At 40.7% G+C, this 17354-nt stretch overlaps 1 protein-coding gene across 3 annotated transcripts in view; it reads right to left on the bottom strand.

The window, feature by feature from the left end:
• NBAS (NBAS subunit of NRZ tethering complex) overlaps positions 1-17354 on the bottom strand; it is a 331328-nt gene that overhangs the window by 184365 nt on the left and 129609 nt on the right. For all 3 annotated transcript variants that reach the window (XM_053201218.1, XM_027077936.2, XM_027077937.2), the window contains exons 24-26: positions 14044-14229; positions 12194-12367; positions 2206-2339 (exon numbers count right to left, since the gene is read on the bottom strand). In XM_053201218.1, the coding sequence (XP_053057193.1) occupies positions 2206-2339; positions 12194-12367; positions 14044-14229 (494 nt within the window). The remainder of the gene's footprint in view (positions 1-2205; positions 2340-12193; positions 12368-14043; positions 14230-17354) is intronic.

Below are 17354 nucleotides of genomic sequence, written 5' to 3'. Positions count from 1 at the left end.
AGGCTTCAAAAGGAAGACAGGGGGAGAGAAGACAAGAAAAAGGGAAGGAACTGAGATATCTTTGTAAAGAAGAGTTTTACGTTCCATCGGAAGACTGAAGGAGATAAATGGGAACAAAGCAAACAACAATAAAGGAAATGATCCAATTCAGGGACAACAAAACGCTGCAAAAAAAGGAAATATAATCATACGCAGCTCTGTAGAAACAACATTTACTAACACAGTGATGCAACTACGGCCTTAACCACACTGACAGAACAGTAGGACAAGCAGGTATGGGGAGAGGTAGACCTCCATGAAAGGAAGTCAAGAATCATGTAGCACTGCGGCAGCAGCATGAGCCTACTGTTTTAGAGGAGGCAGGCAAAGACCAGAAGAAACCCATCATCTACGCAAGTGTTCCTGTTAGAAGACAGGTGTTCGAGCGTGACGAAGTGGGGCAGCAAACAACTGTTTATCGATCACAAGTCTTTCGATTCCTTCACTTTCATGATGTGCATACATTGCTTTATAGTTAAAATTTAGGAGATGATGATGTCTGTTTGGACTCTTGATTTTAGATCGGCACCTCCCACCCCCACTCATTTGTTTCTCTCCATGATGCGGGCTTTTCAAAGTGAGAAGACCAGTTGACTTGCAGAGTGCCTCACCCTCCGTATGTATCTGTTTCCTTCATGTGTTCTTGGACTTGCTCCCCTATCCCCTGATTTACTGTAAAGCAGAAGTTCAGCTCAAGGACTGTAGATTCAGAGTGAACAATTTTACTCGTAATGCATCTCTGCAGGAGGCACAGAACACCAGGCTGACCGTGATATCACACGTGGTAGCTTGATTAAAGATGGTGGCAGTCAGACTTGTACTTTATAAAGCTAAATCTCCCCTTTGAAACAACAAAAGAAATATATTAAAAATATGCTGAGCTAATACTTTGGTATCACGCAAATATCTTTTACCCATCAATCTTTCACCTGACCACAGTCCCGTTAATGACTGCATGAAACCATTATTTCACACTGGGATGCAAAATTGGTGATTTCTATCATTCATTTCACAAAAAATAAAAATCTCCTTAAAGGAAAAGAGAGAGGCAGCAGCATTAGTCACAACAGTCAAGACATGGAAACAACCTAAGTGTCCATCAACAGATGTATAAATCAAGAAAAAGTGCTATTTACATGTACACAGTGGAATACTATTCAGCCACACAAGAGAAGGAAATCGTGCCATTTATGACAACATGGATGGGATTTAAGGGCATTATACTAAGAGAAATAAGTCAAAGACAGACAAATACTATAAGACAGTCTCACTTATATGTGGAATCTAAAAACCACCACCACCTCCTCATAGAAAAAAATCAGATTTGTGGTTACGGGGGATGGGAGTGGGTAGAGTGGGAACCGAATAAAGGTGGTCAAAATGTATAAAACTTCCAGGTGTAAGAGAAGTACGTACAGGGGACATAATGTGCTAAGACGGTTATGAAGCAACATGTTCCAGTCAAGGAACAATCTGGGCAAACATCTGAAACCAACCAAAACACTGCTGTATGCTATTTTCAAAAGAGTAAAAGATCTCATCACAAGGTAGAAAAGTTACTTATTTATGTATGTATGTGTGGATGTATGTATCTGTAGAAGATGAGGGATGTTAACTAAACAGACTTGTCGCTTTACAATGTATGGATATCCAGCCATTACGTTAAACACTTCAAATTTACACGGTGCTGTATATTAATTACAGCTCAATAAAACTGAAAGAAAAACAAACTAAAATAAAATTATTTATATTCATCCATGATTACTTAACATGCTTATTGTAGGCAAGGGCCCAGAACAAATAATTCATAGATTACCCCAAGCCCATAAATATGAAAAAAGCTTCATGAAAAACACAACTGAAAACAGAGATATCACTGTCTATGCACTTAAAATTAAGAATTTTTCATCGTGGTGGTGGTATTTTTGTTTGTTTTCTAATGGATAATTTATCCAAGTTGACAAAATTACAGTGACTGCTCATACACTGTTGGAAAAACAAAAGTTTATCTCTAGGCTACAGGTTTGCAGATGATTTCATTTTCTTCTATACATGTTTTTATATTCCCCAAATTCTCTCTAATGAACACTCGGGGAAACAACATTTTCATTTCAGCTGTTAGGACAAAAAAGACGACAATAAGACTGGCACACTGTGGATCCTCACCCGTATCCTCTTTGTGGAAGACATTCTAATATGTCATAACAAAGGGACAGCTGGTCATTTCGTTCACAGTTGTAGATACACTCTAGAGCGACTGCCATCAGTTGGTCCTGATCAGGAATAATTTTTTGCTGCAGCTACAGAGAAAATAAAGCATGCTGTAGTAAGAGTCAGATTTATAGTCCGTTTTTCCCTAGCCCAGTACAACTGTCAATAGAATATTAAATAGTGTAATTAATCACCTGCAAAAACAAATCTTGATTTTTCTTTAGCTTACAGACTTTTGGGGTCTTTAATAATTCTAAATGAAATCACATTTTAATTACAGAATCAGCTAGAAAAGATAATTTGTACCCATAAGCTTTGCATATGCTGAGAACAGATTCTTCAATTTATGACCCATTCAAGATAAAGTGGATAGAAGAAACACAGTGAATTAAAAAGGCACTTCATTAAAAACATTTCTAACCCTAAAGCCAAATTTTATGTGTTTCAATTACAAAAATATATAAAATTCCTTAACTAATATTCAGAGATGTTTGAACCTACTATTTTTCAGTATGCATTATATATTAGTCATGTAACTAAACAGCACTGACAGTCTATTCAAAAGAAGTCACACTGTAATGCAGTAATATTCAAATCACAGAGCACACTCTGGTGCAGAAAGAATGGCTACTTTGGGTCACTGTGTTCTATAGGATACACCCTTTCCATCGCAAATCAGACTCCCATTCTGGAGTATTTTCTAGGATATAAAAATACTGTATTTGTGCCTTGTTTTTCTCATCTATACAAATGGATATTAACAACTCTCCATAATGTCACCGTTGTGAGGACTAAATAAATTAATACGTGAAGAACGCTGACATGATTACCACCAAAGAAATGAAAATAGAAAGCTGAAACTATATTCTTAGAGCCCTATTCAATGACAAAATAAGTTTAGAGCCCTCAATGACAAAATAATTTCCATAATAAAGACCTAGTGGGGTTCAGCATTTTAGCAGAAATTCACAAAACAGATAAGAAAGTGATGGAGAGAAGCTACCAAAGGCATCTATTGTCTCGCTGGAAAAATCACATGGATGGACGGAAGAAGAAACATTCAAGGTTATGAGGAAAGTACAGTTTTCTGAGGTAGTATGGTTACAGGAGTTCTACAGATTTCTTCAAGGTGTTAAGAGAAAAACATCCCATTAACTTGACATCGACAGGTGACAGTTATCCAAGGTTGCAAAGTGACAGACTGGTTAAAGAGACAAACAGGGCACAGTAAAAGTCATTATTGTTTAATTAAAATCGCTAACTTTTCCTGATTTCTTACTGTGTGCCAGGTACTATTTCTATGTGCTTCACACGCATGAATTTTCAATTCCTCAAACCACCCTGTAAGGTTAATACTAGTTCTATTTCAATTCTACATAAAGGGGAAACTGAGGCCCCAAGAGGCCCTATAACTTGCTCACGGCACAAAGCTGGCTGTGGTCAGGCCGGGAGTCCAATGCAGGCAACTGGCTGCAAAACCAGGGCTAAGGATACCTGCTCTCACAGCCCCACAGCCTGCAGGAAAAGCCCCTCAGCCCTGCAGGAACAGGCCCGCGGGAACATTTCACAGTAAGAATGGGAGAGACTGACAAAAACTACAGTACTCAACAATGCAACTCCTACAGGAAAATGAAAAAAACAAACCAGTTTGAATGAAAAGGAATAAATGGAAAACCAACTGCAGCAGAAGCCAAACTCTTTGATGTTTCCCTGGATTCCCCTGCTTCCTTTCCTGCCCTCCCTGCGACACTAAAGAATCACTTGGAAGTTAAAGGTTCTAAAGTCCATACTTGATCATATGTGTTCAAAATCTCCTGCTGAAAACCCTTTTGCAGTCCTACAATGCGAAAGGTAAAAAATGAACTTTCTGCCTTCCACTCAAGTCCTTCGTGCCTGGTGCCAGCTCACTGTTCTGGTCCTACAAACCTCTATGCAAATTTTAGTTCGCTCAAATTCAATTACTTGCCTTCATCTAAACATGCTATTAGTCTGATTATGTCTCCTTGTCGTAGTGTACTTCTCAAAAACTCAGTCTTGCCCTATCTACGACCTCCCTAATAATCCAGTTGTATCTCTGCCTGGCTTGAACTTCAATTGGACTTGGCCAGATTTTTACAGCCTCTTACATATGCTCCATAAATGTTAATCCAAAGACTCTATCCTCATTCTACTCTGATACATAAATTATTTTTTCCTCTTTATATTCCTATGGCATCTTTTTGTTTGCTTCCCATGCCATTCAGTATATCTTTCCTAATGCAATCTATTAGCACATAAATTGTAATGATCACCATTTTAAGGCACTTACCATTTGTGCTCTGTTCATCTACCTACAAGATGTCTAACTTCATGAAGTGTAAAACACACTTCCTCTTATTTCCATCATGCCTGCCCTAATATCTCAGTAGTGACTATGAAACCATCATTTGCCCCCCCTCAAGCTAACAGAAAAGAGCCCCTTTAAAACTTTCTAGGAAGTCAGTGAGTCTTCCCCACCATGAGTAGCAGATTATTCTCCATGCTACACAGCAAGGTAAAGTGTAGGAAGATTATAATTTTATTTTAAAGAACAGTCTTGGGTGGCTCAGTTGGTTAAGCGTCCGATTTCACCTCAGGTCATGATCTCACGGTTCATGGGTTTGAGCCATGCATTTGAACCTGCTTCAGATTCTGTATCTCCCTCTCTCTCTGCTCCTCCCTCGTTTGTGCTCTGTCTCTCTCTCTCTCTCTCTCTCTCTCTCAAAAATAAACAAACATTAAATGAATGAATGAATAAATGGATGAATGAATAAATGAATAATAAATATATATATATATATATATATATATATATATATATATATATATAATCTTAAAATTATGCACTCCAGGCAAGTAGATGAAGAGCAGATGATAAGACAGGATATCTGGAAAACCCCAGAGAATGAAGCAATACAAGAAACTAGTAAAGGGGCAGAATACAAAATTAACATACAAAATGAATAGCTTTCATATATAAAACCAACAAACAGAGGAAGTGAAGGTAGAGAAAACTTAATTTATAATAGAAAAAGAGAAAACTAAAGGCTTAGGAATAAATTTAACAAAAAATGTGCACAAGCTACATGAAGAACATTTTTAATACACCTGAAAGACAGTAAAAAAAAGACAGAATAGAATGATACCCTCTCTTTTTTTTTTAATACGAAATTTATTGTCAAATTGGTTTCCATACAACACCCAGTGCTCATCCCAACAGGTGCCCTCCTCAATTCCCATCACCCACTTTCCCCTCCCTCTCACCCCCCATCAACCCTCAGATTGTTCTCATTTTTTAAGAGCCTCTTATGGTTTGCCTCCTTCCCTCTCTGTAACTTTTTTTTCCCCTTCCACTCCCCCATGGTCTTCTGTTAAGTTTCTCAGGATCCACATAGGAGTGAAAACATATGGTATCTGTCTTTCTCTGTAGGACTTATTTCACTTAGCATAACGTTCTCCAGTTCCATCCACGTTGCTACAAAAGGTCATATTTTATTCTTTCTCATTGCCACATAGCATTCCATTGTGTATATAAACCACAACTTCTTTATCCATTCATCAGTTGATGGACATTTAGGCTCTTTCCATAATTTGCCTACTGTTGAAAGTGCTGCTATAAACATTGGGGTACAAGTGCCCCTCTGTATCAGCACTCCTGTAGCCCTTGGGTAAATTCCTAGCAATGCTATTACTGGGTCATAGGGTAGGTCTATTTTTAATTTTTTGAGAAACCTCCACACTATTTTCCAAAGGCACCCGTTTGCATCCCCACCAACAGTGCAAGAGGGATACCCCCTCTTTTTGAATAGGATGACTGGATGTTATAGAGATACTGGTCTTTTGCTCTCTCTGCCCCTCCCCAGCTCATGCTCGTGCATGTGCATGAAATTAATTAACTGAACCTTAAAACTTCAATAAATAAATAAATATTAGTCTTGCTAGGCTAATTTACAAATTTAATATAATCACAGTAAATATAAGCTATTTTATGGAATCAAACAAGTTGTACTACAGTTCAGATGAAGAAACAAACTTTTATAAGAGCTTAAAAAAAAAAAAAAACCTAGGGAGAAAAACTATAAAGGAACACCACCCTTACCAGACTTTAAAAGCACACTATAAAATCTCTATAATTAAACAGTTGGTCCCAGTGTACAGACAAACCAGTAACAATATAAAAACTCTAGGGGAGCCTGAGTGGCTCAGTCGGTTGAGCATCCGACTCCGGCTCAGGTCATGATGTCACAGTTTATGAGTTCAAGCCCCACGTCAGGCTCTGTGCTGACAGCTTGGAGCCTGGAGCCTGCTTTGGATTCTGTGTCTCCCTCTCTCTGCCCCTCCCCCGCTCACACTCAGTCTCTCTTTCTCAAAAATAAATAAACTGGCAAAAAAATTTTTTTAAGTCTAGTATTAGAACTAAATGGAAATCTGATATAAGACAAAGGTGGCATCTCAAATCACTCTAGAAAAGACCAAATTTGTAATAAATGGTGCTGGGACAACTAGGTAGCCATCTGAGGAAAGAAATTAGACTTCATGTCACCACACAAAAAAGTGAACTCCAAGTAGATTATGGATCCACACAGAAAAATAAAATCATACAAGTACTGAAAGAAAATGAGTGGATTCTTCTTTGACCTTGGAGGGAAAGGCTTGCTCACCATGACTCATAATACAGAGGCAATAAAAAATTGCTCAATTTGTCTACACATAGAGATAAAAATTCTGGCTGACATAACCCACCAGCAACAGAGTCAAAAGATAATCTACCAACTGAAAGAAATATACACAATCCATACCATTAAAAAGGGGGGTAATTATGCCAATGTACCTGAATTTCTACAAAAGCAAAGCACAAAGGAACAAAAATCCAAATGGAAAATGGGGAGAAGACAGGAATGGACAAGTCACCAAAAAAGAGATAATCCCCTCAAATACATGAGGACATTTCAAATTCACTCATAATTAAATGCAAATTAAAACACCCCTGAAATACCACTTTCCACTTCCCACATTAGTAAACATGTTAAACTATGGCAATGAATTCTGTCCACAAAGCTGTAGAGCAACAAGCATGGTCTTATACCGCTGGTAGGAATGTCAACTGGACCAACCATCCCCCGTCCCCACCGCCCCGAAGGAAACTCTGGCAATGCCAACACAACCCTTGCCTGTAGGCTCAGGATGCCCATCGTAGGAACACACCTTGAAGGCATACCAAAGACACAAAACCGGGGCGCCCGGGTGGCTCCATCGGTTAAGTGTCCGACTTCGGCTCAGGTCGTGATCTCACGGTTCATGGGTTCGAGCCCCACATCGGGCTCTGTACTAACAGCTCAGAGCCTGGAGCCTGCTTCGGATTCTGTGTCTCCCTTTCTCTCTGGCCCTCCCCTACTCATGCTCTGTCTCTCTCTCTCTCAAAAATAAATAAACGTGGGGCGCCTAGGCAACTCAGTCGGTTAAGCGTCTGACTTCAGCTCAGGTCATGATCTTGTGGTTCATGAGTTCGAGCCCCATGTCGGGCTCTGTACTGACAGCTCAGAGCCTGGAGCCTGCTTTGGATTCTGTGTCTCCCTCTCTCCCACTCACGCTCGCACTCTCTCTCTCTCTCTCAAAAATAAACATTAAAGAAAAATTTTTTTAATAAATAAATAAAATAAACATCAAAGACACAAAACCACATGGGAACAAGTTATTCACTATAGCATCGTTTGTAATTACAAAATACTAGAAATAACAGAAAGCTGGGGAGACTGAATAAATGAATTTTTACTTTTATTATTTTAATTTATATAGCCTCACATGGCTAGAGGTTACCATATTTAACTGCATGGTAGAGTATAAATTTTTCAGTTCCCTAAGGAGTATGGGCCAAAAGCAGGCAAGCAGGAAATCGAAGACAAGAGTTTAAAGTGTTAAGTAGACTTTCCCATTTATGCCACTGCTGGGATACAGGGCCTACGTCAGCACCCAAAGCTTCCAAACTCGGGCCTCTGGAGGACTGCACCATAGAAATATAGGATAGCTGGAAAGAGGAAAGTCCTTCTGAACCTTGACACAGTTTGATTCCCCATCAGATGAAAGTGACCTTCATCACTAAGAGAACGACAGGAGGAACAGAAAAACAGGAGTGGGAATTATTTGCAGCATATAGCAAGTGGATTTCCACCAGAATCACTGGATAAATCGTCAAGTGCACATTGCAGATCCCTACCCCCCAAATTCTCATTATATCTGGGTTGGGCCTAGAAAACTGTTATTTTTTTTAATGTTTATTTAGTTTTGAGAGAGAGAGAGAGACAGAGACAGAGACAGAGACAGAGACAGAGAGACAGAGAACAAGTTGGGTAGGGGCAGAGAGAGAGAGGAAGACACAGGATCCAAAGCAGGCTCCAGGTTCTGAGCTGTCAGTACAGAGCCTGATGTGGGGCTCGAATCCACAAACTGTGAGATCATGACCTGAGCCGAAGTTGGTTGCTTAATCGACTGAGCCACCCAGGCGCGCCCCCACTTTTTGTTTTAAAGTCTTGGGCACCTGGGTGGCTCAGTCAGTTAAACGTCCAACTCTTGATCTGCTCAGAGTTTGTGAGTTCGAGCCCCAGCGTTAGGATCTGCGAAGACAGTGCAGAACCTGCTTGGGATTCTCTCTTCCCTCTCCCTCTGCCCCTCCCCTGCTCACACTGGCTCGCTCACTGGCTCTCTCTCTCTCTCTCTCTCTCTCTCTCAAAATAAATAACAATCAAAAAAATTTAAGTTCATAGTTCCCATACACAGATGCATTTTTAAAATGCTAGTACAGCAGACAGAGAACATGAGAAGGCAGAATATTTTATTCGCAAATCCTCTTCATCCAGACTTGCCCAAGTTCCTTCACAAGTTCTATTTTCCAAAGGGCCATTCAAGCAAAGAACAGCAGCTTAAAATCACAGAGGAGTGCTTAAAATCAGGATGTTATACAAAAGAAGAAGAGTTTGTAGCATACACTACAGTTAAAAGGGCAAGTATGTATCTGTATTATTGTCCCCAAATATGCACTCCCTTCTTCCCAAGACAGGATTATGCTTCCCTGCCTTATTAACATCAGGCTTGGCCACAGACTTCCTCTAGCCTGTGAAATGTGACCGGATGTCACGTGACATACATTGAGCTGAATTTTCAGAGTCACTGTGCGGTTCTACTTTGTTCTTTTTCCCTGTGCCACAGCTCAGCAAAGGGGGCCTGCTCTTTTAGCCACGTCCCAAAGCGAACAAGACATGGAACACAAGAGAAGCCCAGCCACAGCCTGTATGACACTTGCAAGTGATGAATGTCTGTTCTAACCTACTCATTTGTTAATGCAGCGTAGCTTAGTCCAAGCGGTCTGATACAGAAATCACTGCTCCCGTGATATTACTGTAAATACTCTGTGCCTAACACATGGCAGATCTTTTTGGAAAGGGCCAAGTAAAATAAAATAAAAACAATGCTCCAAGCACAATCCTCATAAGCAAACAAATGGAATCAAGTGACCTAAAGCATCATAATGAAACCCAGTTTCAGTCCCTCGCTCATCATCTGCCCTCACAAAATTTACTGAGCACCTGCTCTCTACAAGGCACTGACACTCTGGCAACACACAGATGCAGGGGACATAGAGAACACACATAGGAAACAAGGGTGGGAGAGACAAACATGAGTGTTTTAATAAAAATAAATAAACACCAATTATGAGAGTGTGACATGGGTTATTACAGAGGCGGGGACAAGACCTGTCAGAGCACAGGTAAGTCGCAGATGTCCCAGCAGAGGGAATCTTAGACAACAGGATCTTGAAGGGCAGGTAGACGTCTGCAAAGGGAAGGGAAGAGAAGTTGACCATCCCTAACAAAGGAGACAGTCTATTAAGACATAAAGAGGCATGAAAGACCGAACAAGGTGAAGACAGGGTGAGAAGTTCAGTGTGAGTGAACTAGCACATTCCTTCACAGAGGGAAATGAGGCTCAAGAGGCAGACTAGAAACAGACCACAAAGAACCTGCTAGAGAGCCTAACGTTTACCCTGTGGACATTGGTAAGCCACTGGAGGCTTCCCATAGATCATGATCCATGAACATGAGCAAAGTTCTGTTGTGGAAAGATAATATTGTTAGAAATATAGAGGTTGGATCAGAAAGGAAGAGCCCAGCAACTCCACTGTTCTCTGCTTTGATGTTTACATATTTCAACAAAAGCAAATGACCGTATGTTTTATTCAAAAGGCACATGCTAAATTGCCAAGTAAAAACAACAAAAAGCTGATGACATACAAAGGATTTACAAGACTCTGTAAGGAAGAAGTATCACAAACAAGATTACTAGAAAGAATTTAAAGTCACTTCCTTCTTCCTCATAAAACATTCATTTTCAATCCATCCTGCTTCTCACATTGTGTTCTGCGGTCTTAAGCAACCCACCCTTGGCTCACAGTAAACCACCCCAAATTCAAAACCAGAATACTAAACGGGAGCTGCTTATGAGAAGATAGAAAATTTTAAAACACCAAAGAATAGATATATTTCTGACAAACGACCCTTTCAGAAACCAAAAAATGTGTAAGGTTAGCTAAGCAACGTTTTCCTTTTTTATCTGGATTATACGGCTTAAGACCATACACTTCAGAAGACTTCAGACTGCAATAAAGGTTAGCTCAAGGAAGTGCACTCAATTCGAATTCTGGATTGGAAGAAGGCTTCAATGGCCTCTGGCTTGAACCCCCATCCAACCCTTTGACTCTCACTACAAAGTCAGGGCGTTCGAGTGGCCATGCCACCCCGCTTGAGCCACTGCCAGCCAACAGAACGGGAGCCAGTATCTCTTAAAACAACATATTTGATTTATGGCTAAATTAAGAGGTTATTTACTTTGCTAAAGTATACTGTACTTAACAAAATGACTTATTGCCAGTGAATGTGAACGACGACTTGAATTCTACAGCAGTACAGAGCTTTAAACACAGCTGACCCTTGAACTGTGTGTCCACTTATATGCCAATTGTTTATAAATATGGGACAGGACTGTAAATGTATTTTCTCATCCTTATGATTTTCTTAATGACGTTGTCTTTTCTCCAGCTTACTTTATTATGAAGATACAGTACAGAATACATCTAACATTCAAAACGTGTTAACCGGCTATTTATGTTATTGGTAAGGTCAACAGTAGGCTACTGATAGTTGGAAGTTTTGGGAGAGTCAAAATTATAAATGGATTTTCACCTGCATGGGGGGGCAGGGGTTGGTGCTCCTAAATGTTGCATTGTTTGAGAGCCAATATATAGTAGTCTTAAGCAAATACAAGAGATATTAAGAAAAATCAGAGTTCCTTAGGACATCCTAAAGATTTTCATAAGTATTTTGAAGGTCCTAAAGGGTGCGAATCTTTTCTTCTTCTCCTGGCGTTAGGGTAAAGCATACCGGTTAAGAAAACAGCTATGAAATTAGAATACCTACGTGGGAACCCAGGACCCACTCCTAACCTTGTGACCCTGGACAACTGCCTAACCACACTAGATCACAATTTTCTTTCCCTCCAATATTAAAAAATATCTACGTCATAGGATTGCTATAAGGATTAAATGGGTTAACACTTGTAGAGTGCCTATCTATAGTAAGAATTCAGTATCTATCAACTATTAATTTTTTTGGTATTGATATATATCTATATATATAATCAATATAATAGAAAGTCAACAAACTTATGAGTAAATAAATCAAAGTACATATAAACTTCCAAAAAATTAGTGGACTGAACTGTTGAAACATTTTTGAAGAATAATATGACAACCATTTTCTTGTCTGTTTCAAGTGAAGTTACTTGCAAAGCCTATTATAACAAACTGACAAATAAGACATAATTATGCAGAGGAAGAAGTGCAGAGATTTTTTTAGAAGTTAGAGTTTCTACTTACATCTGGTCTGGAGTGCTGAAATATCTTCAGGGGAAATTTTAAGTCCCCTTTAGCTAAAGTTACTAAATATTCTTTTAATAGCTCATTAGCCACACCAGGAGACTGTTTCTCACAACGATGAAGGAAGGGAACCATCCACTGGTAGGCACTTGTCACATACTTGTCCTCAGAACACTGAAAATACAATCAACCAAAACAAACACACATTAAATACCTATCATACCAGACAACAAGTTCATGAGACTGATGTTAAAGAGTTGAAGGCCAACACTTCCTAGAACAGACACTCTGGTTCACCTCTCCCAGGCAGCCTGAGAGGTAGCAGAATGGCCTTCTGCCTGGGGCTTGTACAGTGGACAGCACTTGGGGCCCTCTCTTCAAGACCAGGGCCACTCTGGGTCCCTCACAGCCTATGCTCGGCTCTGGAAGACAAAAATGTTACTACTACTGCTCCAACATGAGGTCTCCCAGAGTAAAGAGAGGTTCTACCTACAAAAGTGTGTGTGTGCGTGTAAAAGATGTCTCAAGAGATGGAGAGAGAACAAGTGAGCCCAGAGATGGGAAGAATAAAACAGAAAAAAGCAAAGAGACAGAGGAGCATAAAAAAAGCTCTAGACGGGGGGCAGCTGGGGCTCAGTTGGTTGAGCATCTGACTCTTGGTTTCAGCTCAGGTCAAGATCTCATGGGTTCAAGCCCCTGTCGGGCTCTGCACTGACAGTGAGGAGCCTGCTTGGGATTCTCTCTCTCCCTCTCTCTCTCTGCCCCTCCCCACACTCTCTTTAGCTCTCTCTCAAAATAAATAAACTTAAAACAAAACAAAACAAAAACCTCTAGAAGACAACTACTTCAGAATAGTCTCTGAATCCCAGAGTCTCTCCCTTCCTTTTCCTTTTCCTGTTTTGTTTTTCCCCTTTACATCCACCTTCACAAAACTCCAAATGACACACAAAATTTTACTCATTCTCCCTGACATTATACAATTCCTTCTTTTAATTACCCCAGGAGATACACCTAAATCCCCGAAGAGGAGTCTTACATGTAACACAAATCAATTCTCACTGGCTGGATAATCGGTGGGGGAAAAATACTAGTAAGCAAAATGGAAGGCAGGGCCAGAGGGAGAGAGAAAAGGCTGACTGATAAGAGGGAGAAAGAGGACAAGAGAGAAAAAGCAAGGAAGACGAAAAAGAAAGTACATGAGAAAAAAAGAGAAGAGTCGGGGAGAAAGGAGAGCGCGTGGGGCAGCGCAGGGACAAGGATTCCATGCCTTCCCGGGCCGCTTAGACCCAGTCTGGCCTGTGACAGCTGGCCCCCCACAGCCCCACCGTTCTGGTCTCAAAGGTGCCTCTCTATTCAGTGGGTTCATGAGAAACCAGGTTCTAACGTTGGGGGGTGTATTTCCTCCCCAGGGTGACCCAAGAAGAATCTAAAAGTGGCTGGGCAAACCCTCCTGAACTTACGAACCACTAAGCCAAGATGTTTTCTTCACACAAGCACCCAGCCCTCTGAATCCAGTACTTTCGTGTAAGCAAAACAGAGAAGTAATTGGGAAATTTAACATAGTGAAGGCCTAGAAACATGACTCCTAGAATGACCAGCTACTTTAGAAATCTGCTAGCTAAAAGAAAAAAAGAAGTTATATACAGATGATTATGAATAAAGGGCAAGCAAGGTACAAGAACAGCCAAAATAGTTTGTGATGCCTTCAGTAATTTATTCAAAAACTGGATTTTATTTTAAGTCAAGAAACCTTCCTTTATTTACTAAATTCTCAGGTTTGGAGACCATTTTATCTTTGGCTTTGAGACCCACATTAATCCAAGTACACAGAAAGTTAAGATAAAACATACACTACTCATCAGCAATCTTAGTTTTTCAATGTCTTTCATCTGCTGGAGTTCTTTCAGGGTTAGGGTTAAATCGCACCCGGCTTCATAAACCAAGGCTTCCAGGGTAACCAAATTATCACAGAGAACCAGCAAACCGGGAATGTTCCGCTCCATTCCGAGTCGAATGAGTGACAATGCACAGTCGACCTGAAACAGAAAAGCGACAGGAAGACTGAGTGTTTCATCTCCCACATCTTCTACAGTCAAAGCCTCCTGTACAGAATCGGACTCTTGTGATCATCTTCTATAAGACTGCGTTATCAGTAACATACATTTATTTAATACAAAAACATTAGAGTTCTTTAGCAAATATACCAGCAAACTGTTTCAAAAGGATCAGTAAGAAATACTGAAGATAATGAAAGACAAACATCTTAAATTCATAGAGCATGACAGTTTAAGAGCAATTTCATATATATTTGTCTATTCTTACGACATTAACACGGGGGGCGAGGGGGAGCTATTTAGTGATAATGCCAAATTAATCCTATTTTCACTATATCATTCTGCTCCAAAAACAAAATGTTTGCTTTCATATTCCTGTTCACTACCTACCCTTCCACAGTGCCTCCTATATAAAAAACATTCAACAAATACTTGCTGAATGATGAACTCCGGTAGACACTTTCTCTGTCTCCATTCAAATATTTGCCCTTCACTGAGACCAAGACGAAGTATGATTTTCCTAGACATGCTCAGGACACAGCAATTTGACTCCCTATCACTTGATTGGGTTTATGAAAGGACATAATTCGGGCTGATGGCAAAATCATCTAACGTGGCCTTAACTCACCGCTTCTCGTACTACTCACTTATACCCTCATCCTAGACTACCAGTTATTTACTAAGGACCTTCCGTGAACCAAGCACCATTCTAAGTGTTAGGAATAGAAAACTGATGAGGTCTCTTCCTTCAATGATCTCCACCTCATAGGAAAACTCACCCAGTAAATCAAAGACTGACTAGAGCAAGGATGAGTGGGGCCTCAAAGAAGGGGGCACATGGCCCACCTGCGAGTGTCACAAAGTCTCCCTGAGGGAGAAACACTTAAAATGTGCTGTAAAGAATCCGTGGATACTGGGGTCACCTGGGGGGCTCAGTCAGTTAAGTGTCCGACTCTTGATTTCAGCTCAGGTCATGATCTCGTGGTTCGTGAGTTCGAGCCCCACATTGGGCACTGAGTGAGGATCCTGCTTGGGATTCTCTCTCTCTCTCTCTCTCTCTCTCTCCCTCTCTTGCTCTCTCTCTCACTCAAAATAAATAAATAAACTTAAAAAAAGAAAAAAAGAATCTGTGGATATCGGCAGGTCACAAGGAAGGAGGGCAAGAGAACAGCATGGAAGGCAGAGAAGCGTCCCGTGTTGTGAAAGTACAGTTCATTCTGCAGGATCCCAAAGACTGGATGAAGCGAAGCAATGAGCAAAATGGCTGGGGCAGTAGGGAGGCACCACCACAGAACAGGGAACACTGTTTGCTTAGCTAAGGAAGGGGCAGGTTATCCTGAAATCCAAATACGGCCAAAGGATTTTGAACTGAGGCATGTCAGGAGCAGATGTCCGCCCGAGAAAGAACATTCGTTTAGTAAGTACGTGCTGAATGGTGGGCTGGAAGTGGACTGAACAGGAAGCAGGCAGACCGGTTCAGAAGCTGCACGTACTGGTGTCAGAAGACTCTCTACTAGTGACAAGAGCAGCACCCTGGGGGACAAAGCCAGAAGACATGGGCCACCCAGAAGAGATGAAAACGAATGGCTAAGACAAGGATGAGGGGAAAGCACGAGGGCATCATAGAAGCCACACAGAGGAGCCTGCGGGAAGGAGGAAGCAGTGGTGTCAAAGGATGAAGCAGTAAAGTAACAGAGGAAGGGGACTTGACATTAAGAAGCAGTTTCAGTGGAATGGCAGGGGTGGCCGGACTCCAGACAAACGAGGAGCAAAGAAACGTGGAGAAAGTGATCACAAAGAGCGGAGGGGACTATGTCCGAGCTGAGCTGCGACAGAAGGAAGGCAGCTGCAGTCAAAGCCAGGGAGAATATGGCTCTAACTTTGTTGTTGTTGTTGTATTTTAAAAAACAGGAGTGATTTCAACTTTAGGACCAAAAAAAAAAAAAAAAAAAAAAGTTGACAGAGCAGAGAAGGAGAGGTTGAAGACACTGGGGAGAGAGAAAAGATGACAGACAGAACAGCCCTGAGCAGGGGGGAGTGTGGACTCCAGCAGCCTGAACGCAAGAGAAGAGACCTCTTTCTCTGGGAAAAGCCGGAAAGAGGAAGGACAAAGAGAAGCGAGTTCTCAAGTTTCCCAGTGAAACACAGGCAAATCATCTTCTGGGAATGAGTGGGAATGAGGCCGAGGTAGTAGATCCGGGAAAGCAGAGAAGGGGGAGGGACAGCGCATCAAGGTGAGGCAGGAACAGCAGTATTAAAGGACCACCCTCCAAGCCCTTCTAATAAGACCCAGGCACTGACTGGTACAGATGCAATGAACAAAGAAGAAATGCATATGGTGCCAATAAACACACGGGGGAAAAACTGTCTGTAGGTAAGGCATGAGGCAAAACAGGAATGATGTGGAAACACTTCAACAGATAAATGCGTTTTTTACCTAATTTCTAGTAATAAAAACACAGGTCATGTCTGAAAAGACAGATTTACCTGTATATCAATTAAAAAAAAAAACTATCACATGTGAATTTTCAGAAAGCATGAAGAAAACCTGATGCATGAAACACAACTCTGTGCAACTAATAGTTTGAAGACATACACAGCACATTAGCCATTTGTAATACACTCACCAATTTTGTGATCCAGATTTGTTTTTCTAATATCGGCCTTGAAGTTGTGGCTCTCCCAGATACTTACTGAAGTACAAAAGCTTTGGAACCAAATTACTTGACACCTTAAATGAAAGTGGGCTCTAATACAACTTCAATTTGGCCGTGTACCCCAAGCCCTCACCGGATACATTTCACATTATACACATTCTCTAATCCAACAAACAAGTTCTGCTAAACGCATTTGTAGGCACTAAGGAAAAAGAAGTCCCGCATCAATTAAGTCTCTAAAAATGAAACAGATGAAACTATGTTAGATACACTTCGTAGCATAAGCCACATGAAACATTAGTAAACAAAATGGAGCAAAAGAGCAAGACTTCTGATAAAGGGTTTTTAAATAAAGGAAAGGGATGAAGGAATACGAAGCAGATAAATAAAGCACCCCCAAAATCACTTTGCTTCCTTTATAATTATTCCCAATTCCTCAAATGATGAATT

Source organism: Acinonyx jubatus, chromosome A3 (genome assembly GCF_027475565.1).
Source record: "Acinonyx jubatus isolate Ajub_Pintada_27869175 chromosome A3, VMU_Ajub_asm_v1.0, whole genome shotgun sequence".
NCBI lineage: Eukaryota > Metazoa > Chordata > Mammalia > Carnivora > Felidae > Acinonyx > Acinonyx jubatus.
Note: the sequence above shows the minus strand (reverse complement) of the source record. Positions and strands in the feature narration are given on the sequence as shown.